This window comes from Balaenoptera physalus (genome assembly GCF_965194825.1).
Source record: "Balaenoptera physalus genome assembly, chromosome: 20".
Classification (NCBI taxonomy): Eukaryota; Metazoa; Chordata; class Mammalia; order Artiodactyla; family Balaenopteridae; genus Balaenoptera; species Balaenoptera physalus.
Genome location: NC_138901.1, coordinates 12,436,014 through 12,447,780, shown reverse-complemented (window position 1 = coordinate 12,447,780; position 11,767 = coordinate 12,436,014). Strand labels below are relative to the sequence as shown.

Below are 11,767 nucleotides of genomic sequence, written 5' to 3'. Positions count from 1 at the left end.
TACAAAGGGGTAGAGGAAGCATGGGGGATAATAAATATTTCCATTATTTTGATTGTGGTAGTTTTACTGTTTACATACATGTCAAAACTTATTTCATTGTCACCTTATGTGCCGTTTTAAACTGTTAATTATACCTCAATAAAGCTGTTAAAAAGTTTATATATATATATACCAAATAAAAGTCACTTAGACACCTAACATATAATAAGACACTTCTCTCATTCTAAGAGAAATGCAAATGACAACCACACTGAGCTATCTCATACCTTACCCATCAGACAGGCACAAATTGAGAGCACCGCCTACATCCTCTGATGGTGAGGCCGTGGGGAGACAGGGACTCGTGCGCTGCTGGTGGCAATGCAAAAGAGCACAAATCCTCTGGAAGGAATTTGGCAATCTGCAGAAAGATTACCTATGCATTCCCATGTCTTGTAATTTATCCTAAATGTATATCTACAGCAATTTTTGTAAAAAACCGTACCACGCATACACAAGCAGATTCATTGCAGCATCATTATTATTATTATTATTATTTTTGGCCGTGTTGGGTCTTCGTTGCCGCGCACAGGGTTTCTCTAGTTGTGGCGAGTGGGGGCTACTCTTCGTTGAAGTGCACGGGCTTCTCATTGCGGTGGCTTCTCCCGTTGTGGAGCACGGGCTCCAGGCACACGGGCTTCAGCAGTTGTGGCACATGGGCTCAGTAGTTGTGGCTCGCAGGCTCTAGAGTACAGGCTCAGTAGTTGTGGTGCATGGGCTTAGTTGCTCCGCGGCATGTGGGATCCTCCCAGAACAGGACTCGAACCCGTGTCCCCTGCGTTGGCAGGCGGACTCCCAACCACCGTGCCACCAGGGAAGTCCCTATACCATTTTAAGATAATTATCTATGTAATTATCTTTACTGGTGTTCCTTTTATCTTCATGTGGATTCATGGCACCATCTGATGTCATTTCCTTTATCCTAAAAGACTTCCTTTAGTATTTTATGTAAGGCAGGTCTGCTAGCAACACATTCTCTCCATCTCTGTTTATCTGGGAATATCTTTATTTTGCCTTCATTTTTGAAAGATAATTTTGCTGGATGTAGAATTATTGCTTGACTGTTTTTTTTTTCAGAATTTTAATTACTCCTCTTCTCTTTGATATCCATTATTTTACGAGAAGTCATCTTTTATCTTACTGCAGTTCTCTTGTATCTGATGAGTTGCTTTCTCCTACTACTTTCAAGATTCTGTTTGTCTTTCAGCAGTTTGACTGTAATGTGTCTAGGTGTGAATATATTTGTATTTATCCTATTAAGATTCTTGGATTGGTAAATTAATGTTTTTCATCAAATTTGGAAAGTTTGGGACCATTACTTTTTCAAAACCCTTTTTCCTGCTCCTCTTTCTCTTTCCTTTCTTCTGGATGTGAATGTATTGTATGTGTATGCTTGATGGTATCCCGTGGGTCTCTGAGGTACTGTTCATTTTTCTTTATGCTTTTTCCTTTCTGTTCTTCAGATTGGATAATATTTACTGATCTATCCTCAAGTTCACTAATTCTTCCTTTTTCCAGTTCATATCTGCTGTTGAGGCTCTCTAGTGAAATTTTCATTGTAGTTATTGTGTTTTTCCACTCTTAATTTCCATTGGCTTTTTTTATACTTTATTTTTTAAACTATTTATTTATTTATTTATTTATTTATTTGGTTGCACCTGGTCTTAGTTACGGCAGGTGGGCTCCTTAGTTGTGGCTCCAAGGCTTCTTAGCTGTGGCATGTGAATTCTTAGTTGTGGCATGCATGTGGGATCTAGTTCCCTGACCAGGGATCAAACCCGGGCCCCCTGTATTGGGAACACGGAGTCTTATCCACTGCACCACCAGGGAAGTCCCTCCATTGGCTTTTTAAAATCATTTCTTTTTATTGATAATCTTAACTTGATGAGTCATTGTCATATATATTTTTTAAATCTTTAAACATGGTTTCTTTTTGTCCTTTGAACATATTTACAACAGCTGCTTTAATTCTTTGTCTGCTAAACCCATCATCTGAGCCCCCTCAGGGACAGTTTCTAGGAACCACTTTTTTCCCTGTGTATGGCTTAAATTTCTATTTCCTTGACTGTCTCATACTTTCTTATTAAATACTGGGCATTTATAATATGTTGTAGAAACTCTGGATTCTGACCCCCTTCCTACCTTACTGGATGTTTTTATTGATGCTAGTATTTGTTTGCTCAGTACCTGGCCTGGATGAATTCTGTAGAGTCTGTCCCCTCTGCAGTGTGTGGTCACTGATAACTCTACTAGATTTTTTTTCTTTTTGGACACGCTGCATGGCATGTGGGGTCTTAGTACCTCGACCAGGGATTGAACCCTTGCCCCCTGCGTTGGAAGTGCAGAGTCTTAACCACTGGACCGCCAGGGAAGTCCTCTACTAGATTTTTTTTTAATCTTTTTTTTAGGGAATTCCCCGTCAGTCCAGTGGTTAGGACTCTGTACTCTCACTGCGGAGGGCCCAGGTTCAATCCCTGGTTGGGGAACTAAGATCCCACAAGCCATGCGGCGTGGCCAAAAAAAAAAAATAATCTTTTTTTATATGTAAGCTTGGCTTCCCAAGACTTGCCCCTGGGTCATTATAGTTTAATGGCCAGCCAGTTATTGGTTAGAGATTATGCTTAAGTCTACTGAACCAGTAAGGCCTCCACCCTTTGCTGACAGCTATGTGTATGGGTTGGTTTAAGCAGTTTACAATTTGGGCCTGGCTTTTTCCTTGCACAAAGCCTCATATTCAGCCAGAGAGGAGTATATAGCTGGGGCATCTCTGGTCTTTCCTTACTACATGCACAGCCTCGCAGACCACTATCTTATCAAGGCCCACCATGGCTATCTCATTTACTGAATTTCCTTGTTAAATTTCTGGCTGGACTATTGCTTGCTGCAACCACTATCATGGCCGCGGGTAGCTGAGATACAGGCCTCTACCCAGTTGTTTGCTACTGTGATTGCAATTGTTCTTTGGGGCTTTCCCCCTCCCCCAATCAAGCCAGCTCTCTCCAGTGTCTGTAGGAACTTGAGATCCTCAAGGCCTACCTGGCTCCGGTGGAATTACCATGGGGAGGGAGGAAATAAAAGTAGTTCAATACTGAAACTCCACAGAGTCCCATTGTTCTTCTTACAGATGTTCAGTACTTTTTTTTTAATAAGTGCTTTTCAAATATTGTATGCCTTTGGTCAACTTCCAGAGTCCTGGAATGGTTGCTTTTAACAGTTCTGCCCAGTTTTATCACTGCTTTTTGGGGAGGAGATTTGGTGAGCTCCTCAATCTGCTATTCCAGAAATCCCACCCACATGCATAAATATAAATTTTCTAGTAGCCACATTGAGAAAGATAAAAAGATAAAATTATTTTCAATAATGTATTTAACCTAACTTAATATAAAAATATTATTTCGACATGTCATCAATATTCTTTAAATTATGAATTCTTTTACTTTTTTTTTGTTTCCTACTAAATCTTTGAAATCTGGTGTGTCTTTTTACTGTTACAGCACGTCTTAATTCAGACCAGTCACATTCGAGCACTCAAGATATGACAGCTGGCTGCCATATTGGACACACAAGGATGGATATTTGATATTAGGAAATTGTTATTTTTCAGGTGTGTTAATGATATTGTGGTTGTTTCTCTAAAAACTCCTGTCCTTTGGGGATGTTGAAATACTTAAGGATGAAATGATACAATGAAACTTGGTTCTGCCAGAGGAAAAACTTTCCCTCTTCCCTTTTGGGACTGTGCTTGGAGGTCCTGAAAATTAAATTGACAAAAGACAGGTGAACAGGAAGAAAGCAAAGTGTATTCACACCCTCTGGCGGGTACAGAAGACATGCACGCAGTAATCAGAGGTAGGGGTTTCTGTACCTCAGGTAATAGGAGAAAGGGAGGGAGGGGAAAGAGAAGACCAATCGGTTTCTTTAGGAAAGAGAAGCGGGTGTTTAGGGGAACAAGCAGGAGGTAAGTTTGTCATCACATTTGCTAAGCAGGTGACTCGCACGTCTTGGGTTTAAAACGAAGAATTCTGTGGGTCTGGGCAGCCAAGCGCCGCGCTATGGGGGCCAGGAAGTTCGCGCAGTTGTTTGCTTTCCGCGATAAAACAGTGATTTCGGTCCTTCGAAGGTTTTTACGAGGTTCCGCGCGCGGGGCCGAGGCGAGGACTTTAGCTCCGAGATCTTCTGAGGGGAAAGGCGGGAGCTCAAGCCGGGCGATACCCGCCGCGAGCGATAGGCGACTCTCGACACTCCCTGCCCGGCCCGGCCCGACCCCCGCGAACCCGCCCCACCGCGCCGGGCGGAGCCAACCTCCGGCCTGCGACCCCCGACCCCGCGCACCGCCACCCCCGCCGCCGGGCGCGGTTTCCCGGGGACGCATTTCTCGCCGCACCGCGGGCCGCCCGGACCGCCCTGGCGGAGCACCTTCCGGCGGACCCAGCGCGGAGCCTTGGGCTCGGCTGCGGTCCGGCGGCAACCCAGGTGTGGCGGCCTCAGGACGCGGCGTGAGCACAGGAGCCGCACCCCGCGGGACCCCGGCCGCACCCCCGGAGCTCCAGGCCGCCCCGCCCCCGGCTCCGAAGGGCGTAGCTGCGTCGGGAGGAGCCTCAGCCTGGCTCGGGCGCTCAGGTGGCCCGGGTCCGCCCAAGTAGGTTCCCTGCGGATTTGACCCGCGGTTCTCGGGTTCCCGGGGCTCTTCCTTCAGGTGGGGGTGGAGGGTGCCCCGCTGGGCAACACATTGGCGACCTAGGTGATTTTTACATGTAACTTCACAATTTCCGAAATTCTCAAACCCACAACTGGGCACTTAGGCAGTTGTTAAGCCGATGACCATGCTTAATAATTCCCAAACTAGGTACAGGAGGTGAGTGTTCTCTGAAAGTAAGCCTCCCTCATAGTCCGTTCTCCGGTGTTTCGGATTGTAATCGTTTCTCGGCTACCACCTGTTAAGCCTCTGTAGGGAATGATGGCTCCTACAAGGTTGGCCGGGCATAGGTAAGATAAGACAGAGGGGAAAGTACTCTTAGTGCTTTTATACACCTGACACCCAGAGGAGAGCACAGAGTGTCCAGGTGACTGCCCTGGGCCCCTTGGTGGGCAGGGAGGGCAGGCATTTTTAGGCTTCCAGCAGTGTCGCCGCTGGGTGGTCCTGCTTTGGTGGGGGTCCCCGAGTCTTCTGGGTTGTAGCTGCCTTTTAAGGTAGCTTCCTCTGGGCTAGGCACTGACAGGACGTACTGTTCCATTTACTCTTCACGCCAGTCCTGCCAGGGAGACATCTTAATCCTGCTAAGAAGTAAGGGGTTAAAGCTCAGAGAGGTTGAGTGATCTGCCCAAGGTTTCCACTGGAAGGCGACCAGCACTGGGGCTTCAGTTCCTGGCCTGCACCAGCTGACACCCTTAGTGTCCACATTTGTGACCATCGGGCAGCACTGGAGCGGCCTCGAGGAGGGTCGGCTCCTACACCTGCGCTCCGTTGGCCGCGGCTGAGCCCCTGGTCTTACCCCTCAGTGTGGAGACGATGCCAAAGCTGCAGGGCTTCGAGTTCTGGAGCTGTACCCTGGGGGGGGCCCGCCACGTGGTGGCCCCCATGGTGGACCAAAGCGAGCTGGCCTGGAGGCTGCTGAGCCGCCGCCACGGGGCCCAGCTGTGCTACACACCCATGCTGCACGCCCAGGTCTTCATTCGAGATGCCAACTACCGCAAGGAGAACCTGTACTGCGACGTGTGCCCCGAGGACCGGCCTCTCATTGTGCAGGTGGGCGGCCCGGCCCAGAATGCTGGCCGAGCACCTCTCCCTGGGCCTTTCCGGAAAAGGCTTCCTGAGATCGGAGGGGCGGGGGTGGGCCAGTTCTCCCAGAGATTGACTTCTTCTGGGAGCTGCCTCAGGCTTTTGGTGAACGGACGACCTGGGTGTGTGGAGGTCGTGGAAGATTCGCAGCCCCCTCCCCAGCATCACCCCAAGTGCTCCCTCTTTATCAGAACAGTTAGAGAGAATGGCTCTGCTCTTCGCAAAGTCAGTGATACTGGCTTTCTGCTACAACTGGGAGAACTGTGTGAATTCATAACTCGCTCTCCTGGTGGCATGGGAACGCATCCTAGCTTGGTTACATTGTAAACATCTAAGATAGGATGCCATCCTGTGGTCATCCCCTCGGGCAACACCCCCACTGGTCACCTATGAACCCGTGTGGGACTGGCTTGGGCTCGTGGTGACTTTCATGTCTCTTCCAGTTCTGTGCCAATGACCCGGAGGTGTTTGTCCAGGCAGCTCTCCTGGCTCAGGACTACTGCGACGCCATCGACCTGAATTTGGGCTGCCCGCAGATGATAGCCAAGCGAGGTGAGTTCCCGTTCTGGGGTTCTGTGTCATTGCACAAGCTTTTGGCTGGGGTGGGCTCCAAGCCCAGAGGTGCCCAGTGTGTGGGTGAGCTGGCCAGGGGCCTGGCCCTGCCTCTGATGGCAGCAGCTCAGGGGGCCACCGGCCCTTTCTTCACTCCTCTTTCTGGAGGGCGGCCCTTCTCAGGCACTGAGGGCAGGGGACAGGGTTCAGCTGGCTGTCAGGGGCTCATCACGTCCTGGGAAGTTGTTGGGCTCCCTCTGGATAAATGTGTTTTGCTGAAAAGTCCCCACCATGCCCTCGTGCTGCCTCAGGGACCAGTGGCTGCTGCCCTGGCATTTCAGCCTGTCTCCCTCACTGGGCCTGAGGAGTTGCTGGTTGGTCAGAGACCGTGTGGGGTGGGCATTCCATTCAGCACCCTTAAGCTCAGGCCACCGGGCTAATAGAACCTGGCCAGGCAGCTCGAGGCCCAGGTGGACTCGAGAGGGTGGTGCAGAGGGCGTGCTTGTTCTTCGCAGGTCACTATGGCGCCTTCCTGCAGGAGGAGTGGGACCTCCTCCAAAGAATGAGTGAGTTGGCCACACACTACCTGCGGGGACTTGGGGCCGCGTTGTGGTTGGGTGGCAGGCCTGAGACAGCCTGTCAGGGTTCAGGAGAGGACAGTGGCTGGCAGAGTCCTCTTGGCTGTGGCGACCCCCGCGCCTTTGCACTGTAGAAGGTGGCTGTGAAGTCGCCTGTCCCACTCCTGCTGCCCCCACGTTGAACCAGATAATAGGTGCTGGAGGGCGGCATCCTCGCCCGGTCCTGGCCTCTCCAATGCCCTAGGGTCAGAGGTGCAACTCTCAGCTGCCATCGAGAGGGAGCCAGCGCGGGGCGTCTGCAGGGCCTGTGCTCCTTTGGGGGCTTAGCCATGGGTCCCCACAGCCTGCCTGAAGGTGGCACCACAGTTCTCTCAGGAGCTGACTCTGCCTTTCCCTAGTTCTGCTAGCCCACGAAAAACTTTCTGTCCCTGTCACATGCAAGATCCGTGTCTTCCCAGAGATTGACAAGACCGTAAGGTACGCCCAGATGCTGGAAAAGGCTGGCTGCCAGGTGAGGGCTATGGGCTCCCAGGGCCCTGCACTGTTCCCCCGCCTCCAGGAGTGCCCCTTGAGGGTTTACCCTCTGGGGTGGGCAGGAATCAGTGACCTTTAGGTGAGGCCTGACGAGGGGAGGGGAGCCCCATGCTTGGGCCCAGGAGGCCAGTATTGGGCAGGGGGAGGTGCTGGGCCTCAACCACCTTCCCACCCACCCCCACCAGCCCTGGGGTCAGGCTGGTGCCTATTCCTCCCTCACACCTTTGGCCTTGGGCAGCGGGGGTGCTGCCACTACAGAGAGGACTGGCCTTTGAAAGGGTCTGGGCCTCTCACCTCCACATCCTGGGTGGTGTAGTAGGCTGGCTCTGATGTGCAAGCCCCAGGCAGCACCCCCAGGGTGTCAGCTGGCTTCAAGTGCAGCACTGAGTGAGCGAGGCACAGGGCGGCCTTTCCTCTGCTCTGCATGGGAAGCTGATACCCCAAAAGCCAAAGGCAGAGGGTCCCCTGGAGTTGGTTTGGGGGCCGCAGTTGAGAGTGGGGCTGAGCCAGGCGCTGCTGTGTCCTAGTTGCTGACTGTCCACGGGCGCACCAAGGAGCAGAAGGGGCCCTTGTCGGGCACCGCATCCTGGGAGCACATCAAGGCTGTGAGGTGAGTGGACACGGGGTGAACCCAGGGCAGGGAGACAGCCCAGCCCCAAGGCAAGGCCCTCAGCCCTTTGGGCACCAGGAGGGGTGCTGGGCCTGGGGGTGAGCAGCACAGTGGGAAGATGGAGTTTGGGGGCCTGGCCCTCCCCCCAGGGTTGTGGGGGGAAACAGCATCCTTCTGAGCGTCTGCCCATCCTGTTCCCCGACAGGAAGGCAGTGGCCATCCCCGTGTTTGCCAATGGGAACATCCAGTGCCTGCGGGACGTGGAACGCTGCATCCAGGACACGGGGGTGCAAGGGGTCATGAGTGCAGGTGAGGCTGTGCCCTTGCCCACAGCTGGGCCACCACTGGCAGATGCTGGAGGGGCCTGTTTGCATCATGGCACCACTGGCCCAGCTGAAGAGTCTCAGGCTGCACGCTGTCATCACTGAAGTCTCTATCTGCCTGATGGGCCAGAGCTGTCAGGCCAGTGGCTAGCCTTGCCCTTGGAGTGGCGAGGCACGGGGGCCCCTGAGCCTCGCATTCCCTTCCTCCTGCAGAGGGAAACCTGCACAACCCTGCCCTGTTTGAGGGCCGCAGTCCTGCCGTGTGGGAGCTGGCCGAGGAATACCTGGACATCGTGCGGCAGCACCCCTGCCCTCTGTCCTACGTCCGGGCCCATCTCTTTAAGCTGTGGCACCACACGTGAGTTGCCCCCCCCGAGGGCAAACGCTGTCTGGTCTGAGGCCTGCCTGGGGCATTGGGGTTTGTTTGTGTTTTTTTCCTAAATTTTTTTAAAATATTTATTTATTTATTTTTGGCTGCGTTGGGTCTTCGTTGCTGCGTGTGAGCTTTCTCTAGTTGCGGCGAGCGGGGGCTACGCTTTTTTGAGGTGCGCAGGCTTCTCATTGCAATGGCTTCTCGTTGCGGAGCACGGGCTCTAGGCGCGTGGGCTTCAGTAGTTGTGGCTTGCGGGCTGCAGGCTCAGTAGTTGTGGCGTACGGGCTTAGTTGCTCCGCAGCATGTGGGATCTTCCCGGACCAGGGCTTGAACACTTGTCCCCTGCATTGGCAGGAGGATTCTTAACCACTGTGCCACCAGGGAAGCCCTGCATTGGGGTTTTTAAGACGAGCTCTCCACAAACATTTACAAAACCACCTGCCACCGAGTCTGGGAGGGCCGCGGTGACATGGTGAGGTTGGATGGGAGGAGAGACCATGCTCCTCTGTGCCCAGGGCTCAGGGTTGGTGGTTGGGAGCTGGGTGCTGGGCTGGCTTTCTGATGGGGCGTCTGTATCAGGCTGCAGGTGCATCAGCAGCTTCGGGAGGAGCTCGCCAAAGTGAAGACCCTGGAGGGCATTGCCGCGGTGAGCCAGGACCTGAAGCTGCGGTGTCAGGTAGGTGCTGGGCTGCTGTGTAGTGGGAAAGAGGCTTGGGCCTTGGGCCTCTGACTGAGGGCCCTCTGGGCTTTTGCAGGAGGATATATCCAGGCAGAAGGAGGGAGAGAAGCCTTCAGGCGGCTTGCCTTTCTTCCACTGGATCTGCCAGCCCTACTTCCGGCCAGGGTGAGCCTTCCGCATGTGGGCTGGCAGGGGGGTGGGGGGGTGCAAGGGGGTTACATGGTGGAGGGGGCTGTTCTGCCTGCTGCCCTCCTTGGCTGGGGTGCTTCATCCCTCAGGGGCCAGGGGCCTCTTCCTTGTCAGCCTGTGCTCAGGTTTTAAATGGCTTTTTTCATAAGATGCTTCTCTAAGCTCCTCTGATCCGGAGTGGATTTGTCCTGGGGTCAAGAGGTTGACCCTTCCTAGCTTCCTCTGGCTTTTCTGAGGTGAGGCTAGGCTGTCATCTGTAGCCACAGCCCCGCCCAGGACTCAGTGGCTCAGACACTGGTGTCCCAGCCTCCATGCCGGCTGCTGGGGCCTCAGCGGAGTTGCACACACATCCTCACCCGGGGACTGCAGCTGGCGGGCTGCCTCTCACGAGTGTCCCTCAGCTCTGCCCGCTGCTTCTCCCTTTCAGGCCCAGGGAGGGGAGCAAGGAGAGCGGGGGTGCCCGTAGCAAGCGGGCCCTGGAGGAGGAGGAGGGCAGTACAGACGTCTTGTCCAAGAACAAGCAGAAGAAGAAACTGAGGAACCCCCACAAAACCTTTGACCCCTCGCTGAAGCGTAAGACGCTCCCACCACTGGAGCCCTGGGAGGAGGCCAGCCCCCCCCCGCCCCGGGTCCCCCAGGGTCAGGTGGCTCTGCTGCTTCCTAAGCCATGGAGAGTACACCAAGAAGGGCCCTGTGACCCTTCCACGTGCCCCCAAGGAGACTGGCGGGTCCCACAAGGCCACAGCCAGCCAGCCTCCCTGCCTGCTGTGGTCCCTGAGCTGCTGCCCTGAGGCAGCTGGAGAGGAAGGGAGTGGGGCCTGGGGCAGCTTTCCCAAGAAGGACCTTGAAGTGGGAGGTGGTGGGCATGGAGCCCGTGCATCTCGGGCAGATGGGATGAGGTTTCCCAGCGCAATCGTGAGTACTACATCCTCTGCCCTCCGCAAGCCACCTGGCCTGGCCAGCTGCAGGGAGCAGGGATACCTGCCAGGGGCCACATGTAGGAAATGGCTGTGGTGGGTGGGCTCACCTAGTTCAACCAGCACCTCCTTTTGTTCTTTTCCCAGCAAAATATGCAAAGTGTGATCAGTGTGGAAACCCAAAGGTGAGTCCGTCCTAGCCACACCGCCCAGGGCAGAGCTCCGCCCTGGGAGGGATGGGCAACCTGTGCAAGAGGTCCTCTTCCTGTCTGTTTTGGGGGCAGCCTGGGCACAGCCCAAGGTGGGTTGGCTTCTGTCGTGTGAGGGGCTCTGCCTATCTTCAGGAGAGCCCCACCTGTGCTCGGGGCCCACTCACTCAGGCTGCAGCCCGGCCAGGGGAGGAGCATTATCCCCAGGCTCACAAGCTTTCCTGTGTCCAGGGCAACAGGTGTGTGTTTAACCTGTGCCGGGGCTGCTGCAAGAAGCGAGCTTTCAAAGAGACGGCTGACTGTCCAGGTGAGGCGTGCCCGCTGCCACCAGGTGCCCGCCCCCACTGTAGTGGGCCATGGACCCTCAGCCTCCTGAGCCCCATTTCCCTCCTCTTGCCCCTCTGCCAGGTCATGGACTGCTTTTTAAAACCAAACTGGAGAAGTCTCTGGCCTGGAAGGGGGCCCAGCCGCGGCTGCAGGAAGCACAGCAGGCCAGGCCTGGAGAACCAGGTGGCTTCCCGGAGGTCGTGGGCAGTGCCCTGGCCTGAAGGGCAGCTGCAGCCCCATGTGCCACCCCCCAGGCCCGATGCTGAAGCCTTGAAACGTCCCACTTAAGGAAACTCCTTTACTCAGGGAACCTCCTGCTACTTCACACGGAAGGACAAGCTGGTCTTCCCTTCAGCCCATGCTGGGGGCCCAGAGATGCTGCACCAGGGAGCAGGCTCCCAGGCTGGACCTGCCCCATCCTCACGGCCCACGTGTGTTCAAGATGAACAATAAATCATTTCAAAGACACGACGTTCCCACTCAGGTTCTTTGAGACCTGAGTGTCGTTGGGGTCAACAGGGACGTCAGAACAGGGGAAATAAGCAAGGCACCTCCTGCCTTCATTTTCTTAACCATGGAGACCTGCTTAAAGGAGGGCCATGCACTGGCCTCAGCCCTGCAAAGCCAAGTGGAGTGTGAGAAAGGGGAGCCCAAGGAG

General features: G+C 54.2%; 1 protein-coding gene across 3 annotated transcripts; it reads left to right on the top strand.

The window, feature by feature from the left end:
• The first annotated feature begins 4,419 nt into the window (after positions 1-4,419).
• Positions 4,420-11,577, top strand: DUS1L (dihydrouridine synthase 1 like). 3 transcript variants are annotated; one of them, XM_082442050.1, is made up of 14 exons: positions 4,420-4,678; positions 5,539-5,785; positions 6,262-6,370; positions 6,886-6,936; positions 7,347-7,459; positions 8,010-8,092; positions 8,298-8,401; positions 8,629-8,773; positions 9,368-9,434; positions 9,544-9,632; positions 10,084-10,229; positions 10,721-10,758; positions 11,014-11,089; positions 11,191-11,577. In XM_082442050.1, the coding sequence occupies exons 2-14, from the start codon at positions 5,549-5,551 to the stop codon at positions 11,328-11,330; spliced, it is 1,398 nt and encodes a 465-aa protein (XP_082298176.1). In that variant the 5' UTR covers positions 4,420-4,678; positions 5,539-5,548; the 3' UTR covers positions 11,331-11,577. The 3 variants fall into 3 exon arrangements, with proteins under 3 accessions (XP_082298176.1, XP_082298177.1, XP_082298175.1); XM_082442051.1 differs by having other exon boundaries at positions 4,421-4,678; positions 7,407-7,459; positions 9,368-9,464; XM_082442049.1 differs by having other exon boundaries at positions 4,423-4,678; positions 9,368-9,464.
• Positions 11,578-11,767: the final 190 nt, after the last annotated feature.

What these genes read in the sequence shown, in the direction of transcription:
- DUS1L (XM_082442049.1), top strand. Translation starts at nt 5,549, where the DNA reads ATGCCAAAGCTGCAGGGCTTCGAGTTCTGGAGCTGTACCCTGGGGGGG. An exon ending in TGGAAAAGGCTGGCTGCCAG is followed by an intron (nt 7,460 to 8,009) that starts GTGAGGGCTATG and finishes GCTGTGTCCTAG; the next exon opens with TTGCTGACTGTCCACGGGCG. An exon ending in TTTAAGCTGTGGCACCACAC is followed by an intron (nt 8,774 to 9,367) that starts GTGAGTTGCCCC and finishes CGTCTGTATCAG; the next exon opens with GCTGCAGGTGCATCAGCAGC.